This window comes from Schistocerca americana, chromosome 4 (genome assembly GCF_021461395.2).
Source record: "Schistocerca americana isolate TAMUIC-IGC-003095 chromosome 4, iqSchAmer2.1, whole genome shotgun sequence".
Classification (NCBI taxonomy): Eukaryota; Metazoa; Arthropoda; class Insecta; order Orthoptera; family Acrididae; genus Schistocerca; species Schistocerca americana.
Window position 1 is genome coordinate 99,069,751 of NC_060122.1, and position 16,954 is coordinate 99,086,704.

Below are 16,954 nucleotides of genomic sequence, written 5' to 3' on the forward strand. Positions count from 1 at the left end.
CTGTACTGTGGACACATTAAAACTTCTACTCAAATACTTATCTACCATTGCTACATAACTGAGGCATACAATAACATAACTACAGATGTTAATCATACAACATTTCTAAGCAAATATTAAATTGTCTTTAAGAGTGTGTGTTGTGGGGAAAGGAAATGGTAGTAGTAACTTATACATAAATACTTCCTAATTAAAACTGAAAAAGTAATAATTTAAATGTAACTGTGTGAAATTAGTGACATATCATTCAGTTACGAGGATAGATTGCTACACACCGTAAAGACGACATGTTGGTTGCAAACAGGTACAAAGAAAAGGCTGTACATTAAAATTCCTGTCAAAACCTTCTTTAGAAAAGAGGCTTTGGCTGAAAGTTCTGTGTGTAACAGTCTTTTCATAGTGCCTGTCTGCAACTCAATGTGTCATCTTTTTGGTGAGTAGCAATCTATCCTTCATAACTGCTGATGTTCTAACCTGAACTCTCCATTGTTTGATATATTGCACAGGAACACACACATGCAATAGCACCAAATTATGTGTAAAATATCAGATAAGGAAGTATTTTTGAAAAACTAAGAGACAATAATGTGTGATAGTATAGTTGAATGTGTGTACTACTGCTAGAAAAAGAGCTAGTGTGTATGCTGTTTTCAGCTATGAATTACTGTACTCCAGACAATAATTATAGCAGTTTATAACACTATATACGCATATGGTGTGTGAGTGTGTGCGCAGAGGGATTACAGAATAAAAAATGAGAACTGCTAATTATTGTAGACACATTAGCTATCAGCTATGTTTGCACATAGTCACAAGGCTCAAACTCAATGAAATTCCTGCTCAGAAGTGTTGTGAGAATGGAGCATTTGCAAAGAAATTATTGTATTCATGTGTATTTAGCAATGGAAAATCGGCATTTACTTTAACATATCTAATTTGGTCACACAAAAAAAGCCTACTGGTAGGTTTGTGTAATCTCAATTTCCTGTGAAAACTTCTTCATCTCAATACCTTCATTTATTTGTAGGATAATTTAGAGTCTTTACCTCCCCGTAGGATTTATGTTCGCTATACCTCCCTCTGGTTATTCCCTGATGCCTCAGCACGTCCTGTCGTCTCTCTCTTCCAGTTCACTTCCTCCACATATTCCCACTGTCACTGATTCTGTGGGAATATTTCTTATCTCATCACTCTAATTTTCAGCATTCTTCTGGAACACCACATGTCAAATGCTTCAATCCTCTTCATGCCCAGTTTTCACAGAGCCCACGATTCTCTTTCATGCAACACTGTACATTCTTAGACATTCCTTTCTCAAATTGCTCTCTTTGTCTGTGCTAGTTTGCTTCTTGTATCCTCCTTGCTTCCAAGGTAGCAGAATTCCTTTACTTCATGTAAAGTTTTTTGTCGCACTCCTTTCTGCTACTCCTCAAAACTTTCATCTGTCTGGCTTACTCTCAATAACTGTGTTCTGTAGACTGTCCACTTAACATGTCCCTTAATTATTCTTCACTTTCAGAGGGCAGCAATGCTGTTAGTGAATCTCATCAGAAACACCCTTTCACTCAGAATTTAATGCCATTTCTGATCATTTTTTTATAGACTTTATTACTTCTTCGATAAGCAAGTTGAACAGTAGAGGAGACAGACTGTGTCCATACCTTATTGTTCCATCTTGCTTCTTGTACACATTGTATATTACACATCTTTCCCAATAGTGCATCCAGTTTTCCAATACAATTAAAATGTGTTGCACCACTTTACATCGCCATAAGATTTTTCTAGGTTGACAATCCCTATGAAGGTGCAAGGATTTTTCTTAATTGTTGCTTCCATTATCAAGCACAACATCAGAACTGTCTCACTGGTGCCTTTTACCTTCCCTAAAGCCAAACTGATCATCATGTAATAGATACTAAATTTTGCTTTCTGTTATTCTGAGCAACAACTTGGATGCACGAGGTGTCAAGCTTATTTTGTGATGCTACTTAAATTTATGTCAGTGCTATCTTTAGGGTTGTGTGGATCATATTCTTTGAAATCTCTTTGTATGTTGCCAGTCTCTCAGATTCTACAGACTAACTTAAATTTTCGATTGGTTGCCACTTCCCCCAGTGCTCAGGAGAAGGAGAGGATAGTGCACACTTATGAGAAAGATGAATAATACACATTACATATACAAGCCAAGATGGAACAATAAGAATCAAAGAGCAAGAGAGTAGTTCTCAGATTAAAAAGGGCAAGGCAGAGATGCAACAGCCTGTCTCCTCTACTGATCAACGTGTACATCAAAGAAACAATTATGTAAATAAAAAAAGGTTTGGATGTGACATCAAAATTCAAGTTTAAAGGATACCACTGATTAGATTAACTGACAACATAGCTATTGTCTGCGGAAATCAGGAAGAATTACAGGATATATTGAGTGGAACAAACAGTCTGTTGAGCACTGCGGGAAGAAATTCTGAAGGAATGTTATCTACTCCTTCTGAATTGTTTTGTCGCACATATTCCTAAGCTCTTTCAGACTCTAATGCTGGGTCCTCTAGGTCTTCCAAGTTGATATCCATATCACCTTCTGTCACATCAGCAGACAGTTCCTTGCCCTAGTAGAAACCCTCAACATACTTTTTCCACTTATCTGCTCTTTCCTTTGTGTTCAACAACAGAATTTATTTTAAATTATCTGAAAATTATTTTGACTTCTATACAATTTCCAGTTAGATTTCTTTGCACTTTTTCTGTAGCAACTTTACCTTAGCTTCCTTGCATTTCCTATCGATTTCATTACTAAGTGAATTCTACTGTTTCTGTATTCCAGTTGTTCTGTGGTCGTGGAAAACGGGCAGCAAGCCTGAACCTTGAGGCAGGCCTTTAAATAATTAGCTCCCTAAATAAGGCTGACGAGTCAGTGTGCTGTTGTAGAGGATGTTTGTGAAAATTGTTTCCTCTTATTGGACAACAAATACTTTCTGGTGCTGATTAAAGCATATCTAAATAAAATTAATTACTCTTCTGCATCTCCGTCAACGAAAAACAATGTCAAACTGCAGAAAATTATGCATGTGTGATGAAATAACTTTTGTAAGACGTCAATTGTAAGTAGTGATTAGTCTCACATTCAGTTCTCTGACAAATAAAATTGTTTATTCCACAGCAAAAATATTTCCATTATGCCAAGATTCCCAACCTATGATTCATTAAATGCCCTCTTGTGCCCATTTCTTTATGTATGAGAGCCAAATCCAAGACATCTCATGCTTCATTTCATGTGTGTATTACGTGCTAGTGGACGATCATAATGTAGTTATCATTTCGAGTTGCTAGATGTCACTGCTGTGCACTATCTCATGCGGAGCTAATGCATTCTTGCGTAAGTTTCCGCTATTACATTTCTAGGCTATTTGCTGCTACTTATGGCTGCTCCTCCCCTGGGCTAATTCCCCTCAGCACTGTCTAATATAATTGAACTGTATTCCATTACTCTTGTTTTACTTTTACTGATATTCACAACCTCTCTTCATTTCATCCAACTACCCTTCTAATTTCTTTGCTGTCTATGATAGGATTAAATGTCATCGGAAAACCTTAACACTTATTTCTTCTCCTGATCTTCTTTCCAACTTTCTCTCTCATTGCCTTCCCTGCCTGATCAACGTAGAGACTGAATAAGGTGGCAAATATGCTACACCCTGTCTCACTTCCTCCTCAACTAATGCCTCCCTCACATCCTTCAATTCTTTAAAACTGCAGTCTGGTTTGTGTAGATAACCATGTACTCCTTGTCTTTTATCCCTGCTATCTTCAGAATTTCGGAGAGTGTATTGCAGTTAACTTTGTCAGATGCTTTCTCTACACCTTTAAAATGCTATAAACATATGTTTGTCTCTTGCAATTTGTATGCAATCTTTACTATCACCATTTATTTGCAGATTATGCATCAAATAAGAAGATGAAGATACATTTGTCTCTCCGAGACATACTTGCTTTTCAAATGCTGCTTATACTATTATGTAACTGAGAATAAAACACTTGTTATCTCACCATAATTTCATTTCAAAAGATGTCCTTTCTCTGAAGGCCAAGACTTTATGGGAGAGGCCAGCTCCTTCAAATTTAAAGGCACCTTGAGTTGCACTTCTAGCCATCACAGTGTAGCGGTCAACAGGATCGCCATGCTCTTTTGCTATTGCTCTTATTGTGTTTATGTTCCTGCAATTGAGATAAGATAAAATGTAATGACAAATGACAACACTCAGATCATTAGAAAACTATAAAAACTACATCAGAAATTAACCTTCAGGACAGAACAGTGGACAAAAAAATAGAACATAACACACAAAAATGTGGCACCCAGAAAAAAGTGTCACGTATATAATGTATTCAAAATGAAGTTTTAACTAGTGGTAGGAAAATCACCATGCACCTTAAAACTGAACATATGAATGGTAAAAAGAGGAGAGGAGGAGAGGGAGAATGGATTCTCAAATCTTTCAAATTTCCATTTTTCATTTGAGCTACACTTGTATCGAAACGGCAAAGTGGTTGACAGTTGAGCACAGAAAACATCAGTTTTTTCTGTTCGTTGTCACCTCACACATGCAGTATGACCAGGACACTTCTGGCAAATTCACAGTACTGAATTTCCTTTGAAGAACTGTAAAACTTTTCTGTCTCTCTTTCACTACTGGCTTTAGACATTCTGTTGTGTAAAATGAACATGCTGCACAGGGGAACAGAGCACATTACATTAGTGGTCACATTCTTAATCTGCAGAAAAATAGTGGTAATCATCATCTGAGGTAGGGCAGCAATATAAAGGCAGTGAACAGAACACTAGGTGTGACCAAGTGCATGATCTGACTGTTTGTTGCTACTGTAGCCATACTGTAAACAGCCTAGTGTCAAACATTTTTTAAATTATGATCCAGGTATAATATGTATAATGCCACTGGTCAGAGGATGATCCTCCTCCTCTTCATCCTCCATTCCAGTGTTAGATGAGTAGTAATGGCCTTCAATTTTTTGTATAACCAATATAATTATCTGTTGCCACAAAAATGCCTTTCATCACTGTTAATGTGATACTGGAAAAAAGAACAAATTAGAATAGAAATAATGGATTCAACTCCTTGTTTATGTTCTTAGCCAATACCTCCCCACTTTCTCTGTACAGCAAGTTGTTACCTCTACAAATTTTATCATATTCACTGATATTATATAGTTTTTTCTGCCACTGTTTTGTTTTTAGGACAAGTTCTGTTTCCCCGTTTTCAACACATCCTCAGAAATAAAATTATTTATTGAAAAAACAAAAATTATTGTTACAGTTGGGTTTGCCAAATCATTACCATTTCCATAATCATTTATGTAAACAGTCTTCAAAATGGCACTAAATATAAGGGAGAAGAGAGAAGGGGAACACTGTTGACCAGGGAGCAACAGCAAACTGGTACACACCGTCTTTTAGAATTGTAATGTTCCTTCATCTGGAAAGAGAGAGGAAAAATTTGGAAAAAAAGTATACTATTCTGAATGTTAGGTAAGGAAGTCACCAAAGAGACACTCCAGGTAGAGGAGAGTCTGAAAGGACCAGATTAGTTATGAAATATCATTTGGTTGCTGACTTCTTACTTGTGTGCAGTTACTGTGGGCAAATGCATATAGTACGTAAATCTGTACTTACCTTACCTACATTTTTCCACTAGTTTCTAAAGGCTTATAATTAAAATGTTTACAAACTATGCAATATTGTTTGTTTAATGATGCACCTCATAGAGAGACACTGCATAAAGTGTCTTCATTCATATCCATCTGAATTTTATTACTTCACTTTATACATATTATTAAGTTTCAGAAGAATTAGTAGCTCATTTTATTTTTCCTAGTGTCAGATAAATTAGTCTCTAATAGCATATTTAAGCATATGTTAATGGATTACAATTTTGAACATGCCATTTCTTGTTCTTTTAGGCAGAGACTCAAAGTTAACGAGGCATTAATGATATTCCTTTTCCATTTTACATTGATCTACTTTGCACAATTGCTATTTTCCTAAATTGATAATTTCCTAGATCATGTTTATTGAAAATAAATGGTCCTATATGATTGGCCAAAGTTCATGTCACTTCTGTTTATAAAATGGGTAAAATAAATGGATGTGGAAAATTACTTGCCAGTATCCCTACTGGCAAGTAATGCCAGCTGGATCTTAGGCCACTTTTCATACTCAGGCATTATAATGTTGCTGGAGAAAAAGACACTTCTTCCAAATAACATGCAAGGTCTCAGGAAAAACAAAATGTCTGAAACACAGTTTACCTTTTTCACACACACACTATTTAACATAAAGAAGAACATGTAGGTTCTGTCTGTCTACATTTTCGAATGAGTAAGATGAAATCTGATTCAATTTTTATGCAAATATGTGATCAGCTCAAAGAAATAGGGACTAATAGATAACAGAATATTACACTGGACAGAACAACAGAAACAAAAGTGACACTGATTGTCACCAAGGAAGCACAACAAGTCTGTTTATGTTCAAAAAATACATGAATGATTTATCACATTAGGTCAAAAGCACTATCAGATTAATCACTGACAATTCTGTTGTCTACAGAAAAGTATTGTCGCGGAATTATTGTAAAGAAGTACAGAAAGCATAGGCAGTATTTCCACTCGGTGTTATGCACTGCAGCTCTCCCCTAATACAGAGAAATGGAAGGTAATGCCCATAGAAAAGAGAGGGAAGTTGACAGAAATTGATTACATAATGAGCGATAAACTTCTGAAGTTTGTAACATCACTTAAATAGCTGCAGATTATAGTCTAAAGTGATACCAAATGCGAAAATGCAAAGCAGGGAAAGCAAATACAAAACTCAAGTTTTGTAGATTGGGGTCTGGTAAACTGTAAAAAGCTAATGTCACCAATTATAGAGTAGCACTCATGCATTGGGAGTTCTTATACAGTCAGCATGACAGCAGACACTAAATACACGAAAGTGCCAAAGAAACTGGTATACGCATGCGTATTCAAATACAGGCAGAATATGGTGCCTATATAAAACAACAAGTGATGGCGCAGTTGTTAGATCAGTTATGCTTCTACAATGCCAGGTTATCAAGATTTAAGTGAGTTTGAATGTGGTGTTATAGTCAGCACACAAGCGATGGGACACACCATCTCCGAGGTAGCGATGAAGTGGAAGTTTACCTGTACAATCATTTCACAAGTGTACTGTGAATATCAGGAATCCTGTAAGACATCAAATCTCTGCAGCCAGAAAAAGACCCTGCAAGAATGGGACAAACAACGACTGAAGAGAATCATTCAACGCAACAGAAGTGCAACCCTTCTGCAAATTGCTGCAGATTTCAATGCTGGGCCATCAACAAGTGTCAGCGTGCAAACCATTCTCCGAATCATAATCAGTATGGGTTTTTGGAGCCGAAGGCCCACTCGTGTGCCTTTGATGACTGCACAACACAGAACTTTACGCCTTGCCTGGGCCTGTCAACACCAACATTGGACTGTTGATGATTGGAAACATGTTGCCTGGTCAGACGAGTCTCGTTTCAAACTGTATCGAGCAGATGGACGTGTACGGGTATGGAGACAACCTCATGAATCCATGGACCCTGTATGTCAGCAGGTGACTGTTCAAGCTGGTGGAGGTTCTGTAATGGTGTGGGGCGTGTGCAGTTGGACTGATATAGGACCTCTGATACATCTAGATACGACTCTGACAGGCGACATGTACGTAAACATTCTGTCTGATCACCTGCAACCATTCATGTCAATTGTGCACTCCAATGGACTTGGGCAATTCCAGAAGGACAATATGACACCCCACACATCCAGAATTGCTACAGAGTGGCTCGAGGAACACTCTTCTGAGTTTACACACTTCTGCTGGCCACCAAACTCCACAGACATGAACAATATTGAGCATATCTGGGATACCTTGCAACATACTGTTCAGAAGAGATGTCCACCCTCTCATACACTTGCAGATTTATGGACAGCCCTGCAAGATTCATGGCGTCAGTTCCCTCCACCACTAGTTCAGACATTAGTCGAGTCCATGGCATGTTGTGTTGCGGTACTTCTGCATGTTCGTGGGCCCCCTACACGATATTAGGCAGGTATACAAGTTTCCTTGGCTCTTCAGCGTAAATCAAAGATTTGGTACTAGACTCACAAGCAATACATACAGTCTATATGTAGAGAAATTGAATCAGAATTTCTAGGACAAAAGGTGATAATGTTCTCGCAGAATCCTGTTGGATAAATTTAGAGAGCTAGTAGTCAAGAATGACGCATAAGGACCACAGCAATAACGTAGGATAGCTGAGTGCGCATACTGTGACGAGTTTACAGTTATTTCGTCCCTGGCTTCATTCATGCTTGAAATAATCGAGAAAGTGTCTAATAACGATTCAAATTAGCCTCTGCCATACCATGCAATGTGGCCTCTGAAGTATATTTTTAGGTGTAGATGTATGTACTTGAATTCCATTTCTCTGGACATTCAAGTCCCTCCCTCTGCAATATGTGAACCATCAAGTTTTACTTCTTGTATGCCCGTTTCATTAATTTGTGCATTGTCATAATGACTATTTTGCTGGAAGTAAGTAGGCCTCCTCATGTAACAATGCATCCTTATACCACAAACAGATTACGGCACACAGCTACAGCAACAGCTAGTACATTAGCACGCTGTTAATAATTCAAATAACTTCATGACAGTCTGTAACTGTGTGTGGCTTATGTTCACTGAAGCAGTATTTTGTAATATCGAAATGGGGAAATTGCTTTTTCACGACAGTGCCATATTTCAATTTTTTCTTTCATTAAATAAAAGAAAACCATTATACATGTGAAAGGTGCCAACTGCTTAAGGCGAATTAATAATCAGAGATAATCAAACACTGGAAACTCCAGGTACGGATATCAACTATGTAGGAAAAGACAGATTGCTACTTACTGTAAAGAAGACACATCAAGTCACAGACAGGCACAATTAAAAGACACTCTCATTTAGCTTTCGACTATAGCCTTTATCAGTAAAAGACACACACAAATACACACCATTCACATACACAAGCAAGCACACATCATGGACACATGACTGCCAACTCTAGAATCTCAGGCTGGAATACAGCCAGCCATATTCCGGCCTGAGATGCTGGAGTTAATGTGCATGTGTGCTTGCTAGTGTGTGTGAATGGTGCATGTGTAACTCTCTCTTACTGACAAAGGCTATGCCAAAAGCTATATGTGAATGTCTTAATTGTGCTTGTCTGTGATTTGACATGTCTTCTTTACGGTAAGTAGCAATCCATTTCTTTCCACATTATTAATCAAGGATAATGATAGATCATCATTATCTACACACAAGTGAAACAAATTAACTAATTTTTAATATTCTGTAATAACAACACCAAAATATGAGTATTTTTAGGAAAATTGGCTTCACATAAGAGATCTGGATATGTGTGTCTGAGTAATTAGGAAATGGAGAATGCTATCAATGACTTAACATAATAACAGAAACAGAAGACCAACTAAGAGTGAAATAGCTGAAAAGAAATGCTGCCAGCAGGTGGCCTATAGGCCTTTTTGTACAGGCTGGCTTTGTTTCTGGCTTTACAAGTTTCCACAAACAGTCTAACCTTGATACAGTGAAATGCTTACGTAATCATATGTGAAGCTCTTATCATTTTATACAGAACACTTCAAATGAGAAGATGGTATTGACCAAATGTCTTGCCCAACTGCAATGCAGCAGTAGAAATGTCTCTTTCCCCTTAAAGTCCTCTGCCATATCTGCTAGTCTTCAAATTTTTTTTTATATTTTGTCATTTATGCATGACAGCCGTCCGAAGTATATGTAAAATTCACTTGTGGCACTTTTACACATAATAGCCATACCAAGTATATGTCAAATGCACCTGAGGTACTACAAGTTTCTCACTTCTAAAAATTGCAAACACAGACTACTATATAGGTTTGGCGTAGCATCGTCATTAACACACTTAGCTTTTCAAAAGAAGAATCTAAAAGTCCCTATCAAGCAACAAGTCTTCCTAAATCTTAAACATCACATGCAATTAATGACATATATCTCAATGGGTCCAAGAACATAATTTTGAGGAAGTGCTAGCACATGAAAAAAGACAGGCATTTGTACAAAACTAAACTAAAACACTATCTTTCAGAACCTGTGTTGTTCATCTGGCAAAACACAGCCAAGGAGTACTGAGCATTTTTCCACATATCTTTCAATGATGTGCTTCCGCTGTACTTCCCCAGTTTTAATGAATGAAGGAACATATGATTCCAAAAACTAGTTTCCACAGCCCTTTAGGGATCACTTTGTATTTGTAAGAGACACAATTTTTTTCTATATTTATTAGTTTAAAATCATTTAATGAGATTTTAATTACAAGTCAAGTAATTTTAAAATAATAATATTTACAATTCAACTACAAACATTTCTTCAAGAATGGTGTTATTTGCCTTAAAATAGCCTAACAGAAGGCTACCTCCAAGTACAAACTAAATAATAAGTAAGTTATAGTTTAATGTGCTGTCAGTGGTAGTATTATTAGAGATGGAACTGGACAAGGATGACAGAAGAAACAGGTTTTGTCCTTTTCAATTCCCGCAGAAATTGACGAAAATAAGAGTAAACATAAGTTCGGACAGCCTGACAGGGGTTTGAATCCTGTTCCCCTTATCGCATGTCCACTGCCTTAATGACTGTGCCATTTTACTCCCGATACATGAAGCAAATGTGGCAGAGATATCATAAAAACAATTGAAACGATTCCTACAAGAACTAGTTACTGTCACTGCCAAGGCTTATAATGAAAAATGTAATTCTGCAGCAGTTAGAAAGTTTTTACTGCATCCAGTAAGCATCATTGTCAGCAGGTGGAGCAACTTTGATATGCAAGACAATGAAATTATTAGCATACTGTGGTATGAAGTAAGACAGATGGCACAATACTGTGTGAAGCTCTAATACCTACATGGCTCGTAAGGCAGGTATACACTGCCCGATCATGTGGGATGTTGCAAACTTCCATCAATAATAACTTCGATATAATGCACCTACTGGCAGAAGGGTTATATAGAACTGCTGTTATTTTCTGTACACATAAAAGATCTGGCAAACAGGGTAAGCAGCAATCTGCAGCTATTTGCTGATGATCCTGTGGTGTATGGAAAAAATCATGACACGTCAATTAAATATCTAGACATAACACTGCAAAGTAATACAAAGTGGAATGAGCACATAAGGACTGTGATAGGGAAAGGGAATGGTCAACTTTGGTTTATTAGGAGAATTTTAAGAAAGTGTGGTTCATCTGTAAAGCAGACCACATACAGGACACTTATGCAACCCATTGTTGAGTACTTTTTGATTGGGATCCGCACAAGCTCAAATTAAAGGAAGACATTGAAGTAATTCAGAAGTGGGCTGCTCGATTTGTAACGGATGGGTTTGAACAACATGCAAGTATTAAGTAAATGCTTCGGGAACTCAAATGGGAATCACTGAAGGGAAGGCAACGTTCTTTTCGTGGAGCACTATTGGGAAAATTTAGAGAACCAGCATCTGAGGCTGACTGTAGATGGATTCTATTGCTGTCAACGTACTTTTTGCGTACAGACCATGAAAATATGATTAGAGAGATTATGGCTCATAAGGAGGCACATAAACAGTCATTTCTCCTTCACTCTATTTGTGAGTGGAACAGAGAAGAAAATGACTAATAATGGTACAGGTTACCCTCTGTCACATACCATACAGTGGCTTGTGGAGTTTGGATGTAGATGCAGACATTACATAAGAAAGTCCTGGACTTAACTCCTTTTAACAAATATGTTAAATTGAACTGTTTTACACTGCATTTGCATCAAATACAAGCATTGGAACTAATCAAAATGCTAATACCAACAGTGGAATTTTTCGAGAATGAACAACATTTTTCATGAACTGGCTGGGACACTGTGTAACTGGTACTCAACAAATTAACTTGTCCGTAACAATGACAATTATAATGCTTGCCATCACAATTTTATGTAACCAAGCTAAATTAGTAGCAAAAGCCCCAAAACATTTTTTTGTTTTTAATTTGTGTGTGTGATATTAATGCAAAGAATCTTTTGCATCCAGTCACTTGGGCCTGATAAAAGTTGTATTACAGACAACACAGTAATCATTTTATTAACAGACACCATTGTTAGAGTCTGCAAGATATTTGTGAAACTGTTCTTCATGGTGTGATGCAGTGAGCACTTTTCTGGGATACTAGCCACAAAGAATGCAAGTGCGTGAATGCCACTAAAAGTCACCATCAGACTAGGTGGTTGGGCACAGAAATTGTTTGACCAACAGTGAGGCATAACACTGGTTGTACAATCTAAAAGTCCTCCAGTATTTAGTGTTATACTGTATATTAGAGCAATTTGCAATCTGCTACAAAGATTCCTCTCCTTCTCCCTAAAATTGACTAAAAACACTAAAAGAATATTTCATTATGCCTCTCAAAAATGATGCGGGACCCATTATGCTGACATCTTGGGACAACTAATATATTTCCTTAGAACACCGTTGACACTTGCAATGGGCAAATCAACCTCAAATGAGACCCTTAGAACATAAATTCAATTGATCATGTTCTAAAACGTTTGGAACAGCAACTATATTTTCATTAATGATACTCAACTGCAGATGGCTTTAGTGAGTTTTAGGTACAAAGGTACAACAACATCATAACCACTGAAAAATTGTTGGTTCCCTTTGACTTGGGTGACAGGTAGGACAGCATCAGCAATGTGTGCACAGATTCTAGTCAAAATTTCAGAAGGTATTTCATGTTCCTTCATTCCAAAAACAATAAAAATGTTGTACACAACAGAAATGGCTGTCCTGCTTGCTTGTAGCTACAAATGACAAGGGACAAATCTTTGCCAGATGATGTGACTGCTCAACTCTTCCACATATCTGTACCTACCTACCTACATACCTCCCTACCTACCTTTTTTTAAGGATCACTCTGCTACCAACTATTCTCTCATCAAAACTGCAAAAAGCTAGTCCACATCACAATAAACCTCACACACATATGATTTCTCATCAGAAAGAGTTAAAAATTTCAATATAGTATTCTCTGTTCAGATGACGACTATAGAAAATATATCTTGCCCCCTCCAGCTCTTTATCTGTAACCTCTTGGAAATAATAAGCTGAGTTCAAATGAAAAATTAATTACTGCACTTCCATGTTCATGTCCAGTTTGCTTACAACATCACAGAACATTATTGAAAGCAAAAAACAAGAAGGAAGACTAATGCTATGATATCTACAACTCCCATGTGAGAACATTTACAATGATAAATAAACATAGTAATACGTAAACCAATAAACAAAGTCATAATTGTCATTACTTAATTCAAATTCATTTCACTTCATCAAAAGAAACATAAAAATTTATTTCTCGATGTAGATATAATACCCATTGCTAGAACGTCTTTATACACAAATTAATGTCTAATGACATTATAAAAAAATTGTTACACATTAAGGCCAACATACCGGATTACTAATAGCATAGAGTTTGGCATCGTTCGGAGAGCTGTCATTATTTTGTCAAATTTTTTACGAGCTACTTCTGTCATGTATTTCATATCATCATCACTAAGACTCACTTTCAATACATAGTTTGACATCCTTAGTGGCCTCTGTGTTAGAATTTCAGATAACTGTTCATAGTCTGTAATAAATAATAAGGCAAATTATACTGAATCTTATATGTCACCAATGTTAACATTTTTAGCTCAATTATTTGTCACAAAAAATTAAAAAAAAAAGTAAATAAAAATTCCATGAGTACAGAGAGGAGGTGTATAAAATACTAAAATTTGGAAGTGAATACACTTTTTTTGTTAACTTACAGGTTTCTTTTGAAGAGCTGTCACTGCTAATTCGGTATTTAAAAAAGAATTGATTAATGGTTAAGTCCTACAGAAACTGTTAACAGTGCTGATTTTGGCTAATGATGTAGCATCAGATATCATCTCCATGAACAATTACAGGTTTATTTTGGAAGTTTACTTGAAAGATAGGACAAATTTGTAAAGAAGAATGGTTTAAAATGGCAATCTTGCAAACATGAGGAAAATGGACAACACATTTTACAGGTGAATACAAAACAAAATACAAATACAGACAAAAACATATTACAATATATGGACAAAAAAATATTTAGCGAAATTCAAAGTTCAGAATCAGACTTCAGCTCATTTTTGCCATTGATAATGAAAAAAATAGACAAAAAAAATCTATACTGAAATTTTAACTCTGCAGTGGAGTGTGTGCTGATATGAAACTTCCTGACGGATTAAAAATGTGTGCCAGACCGAGAGTCGAACTCAGGACCTTTGCCTTTCGCGGGCAAGTGCTCTACCATCTGAGCTACCCAAGCACGACTCATGACATGTCCTCACAGCTTCAATTCGCCAGTACCTCGTCTCCTAACTTCCAAACGTCACAGAAGCTCTCCTGCGAACCTGCACAACTAGCACCCCTCGAAGAAAGGATATTGCAGAGACATGGCTTAGCCACAGCCTGGGGGATGTTTCCAGAATGAGAGCTTCTATGAAGTTTGGAAGGTAGAAGATGAGGTACTGGCGGAATTGAAGCTGTGAGGAAGGGTCGTGAGTCGTGCTAGGGTAGCTCAGATGGTAGAGCACTTGCCCGCGAAAGACAAAGGTCCCGAGTTCAAGTCTCAGTCCGGCACACAGTTTTAACCTGCAGGAAGTTTCAAATACATATTCTGCATAATTATCAAAAGATGTGTCCATGCACAACAAATCAAGTGAAACTAAAATAATTCTACTAATGTTTAACAGCATAGGACTTGTGTGTGTGTGTGTGTGTGTGTGTGTGTGTGTGTGTGTGTTGTGGCACTGAAGGCAATACCCACTCTAAACATTATGCAAAACACACACACACACACACACACACACACACACAAGACAATGTGTGAAAATGAAATATGATACATTGGTACAGGCCCTAATTGGTAGGTACCCTATGGAAATCTCATCATAAAGCTGATCCAGAAAATATTTATACGACTGACACAGAACTGGCCTTCGTTAATCAACAGGCAAACTGTCCATCAGAGAAAATGTCGGAAACCATGATTTCGATGCACCAATCAATTTCTGTCACATGTCTGTGCATGCACATCTTCCACATGCCGTGTCATGAGTACTTTGCTGTGCCAATACATTTGAGTAAGTGGGAAAAGAAGGCGTTTTTAGTGACCAGTTTAACACAACAAAAAGCATAATTTGAGGAAAATCTGCAGAACTGTTTGGACAAAAGTTTCAAGACTGGAAGTGTTTTGCCAAAACCTCCAGCAAAGTCTGCAGTGTAGAACTTTGTAGCAAAATTACACAAAACATGTAGTGAAAAAAACCATAACTGTCAGAAAGCATTGCTCCAGTCTTATTGTAAATATCTTCCAGGCCAGTTGTATTTTGTCCACCCTGTAGCTACAATCCACAGAAAAAGCACACATCAAACAACGTAATCAGTGCAGTCATGCAATGAAGGATAATAACGTGTGCTTGAAAACAGAAGCGATCAAATAAGACTTTTTACAAATGTTTTATTCACTCTGAAAAATATCATGGTTGCCACTTTTTAGCTGCTGACACAATCTTCATTTATACAACCACTTTCCGTTGACTGACCGTCATCAGGTTCTTAAAAGCATTTACAGCACCATATTAGGTGGATATAAAATCACTGATGTCAGATAATAAAATCATGAATCTGTCTCTGTTGTCACATCGTAATATATTAGATGAATATAAAATCACTGATGTCAGATAATACCGTATTTACTCGAATCTAAGCCGCATTCGAATCTAAGCCGCACCTGAAAAATGAGCCTCGAAATAAAGGAAAAAAAAAAAAATCCCAAATCTAAGCCGCACCTGAAATTTGAGCCTCGAAATTCAAGGGGAGAGAAAAGTTTTAGGCCGAACCTCCAAATCGTAACAAAGTTGGTCCATTGTAATATGAGACACAATTTAGGTCGAATGAATGACGATACAGCTACAGTAGTTTGGTTCGAGTTGTAAGCTTAGCAGTTAAGCTTTACCAGGTAGCGATTGCTATGCGTCAGGCGCTCCGTCCGTATTTATACGGATACCCTTCCTTTTTCACGCGCTTCGTCTGGTTTGAATCGATTGCTTATTTTGCTTTGATCTGATAAGTGCCATTCTCTTTGTTATAGGTGTTTACTTCACTCTAAGCTGAAAATGCATTACTATACTGTGTCATGCATTGTTTATCGCATTCTGATAGTGCATGTTTACGGCCTGTCGCTGCTCGCGGCATGGCTTGCTTTTGTGCGCGCTACCGCCGCCTACAATTAAGAAAAGAGAGGAATCGTCTCATTAGCAAAACAATGGCAAGAGACTGCTATTTGTTGTTACTTACACTGGTGCTTTCTTTGATAATGATCAACAAGAACCAAATAATAAACTGCGTATGATAGAACATGTTCTGAACGAGAGTTTGGCGAAAATTTTTCTCCGTTTGAAAATCTTTGCAGCCGCTTCTTTAGTACATCAAATTCTGCACAGAAATTAGTCATCTTAGATTTAAAAATCTAGTCAGTTGCCGTGCTTCATTTCTGACTGTATCACTATTAGGCATAAGAGTAATACGAATATAAACATGACACAGTACGTATATTCTTCCACGTTTGCTGTTGTCTCACTCTAGTTTCGTAGTTTATTAGGCAGACAGGATTTAAATGAGATAGAAGCAAACACGAAAGAATACATGGCAAAATGTTTATATTCGTATTATTCTTATGGTGAAGAGAATACTGCATGTGATTCACATTTCATC

General features: G+C 37.2%; 1 protein-coding gene across 3 annotated transcripts in view; it reads right to left on the reverse strand.

The window, feature by feature from the left end:
* LOC124613177 (uncharacterized aarF domain-containing protein kinase 5) overlaps positions 1-16,954 on the reverse strand; it is a 171,059-nt gene that overhangs the window by 939 nt on the left and 153,166 nt on the right. The window contains exons 9-10 of one of the 3 annotated variants that reach the window (XM_047141815.1): positions 13,616-13,793; positions 4,045-4,212 (exon numbers count right to left, since the gene is read on the reverse strand). In XM_047141815.1, the coding sequence (XP_046997771.1) occupies positions 4,045-4,212; positions 13,616-13,793 (346 nt within the window). Of the gene's footprint in view, positions 1-4,044; positions 4,213-13,615; positions 13,794-16,954 lie in introns of those variants that run through there. The other 2 variants (XM_047141814.1, XM_047141816.1) reach the window with 2 other exon arrangements.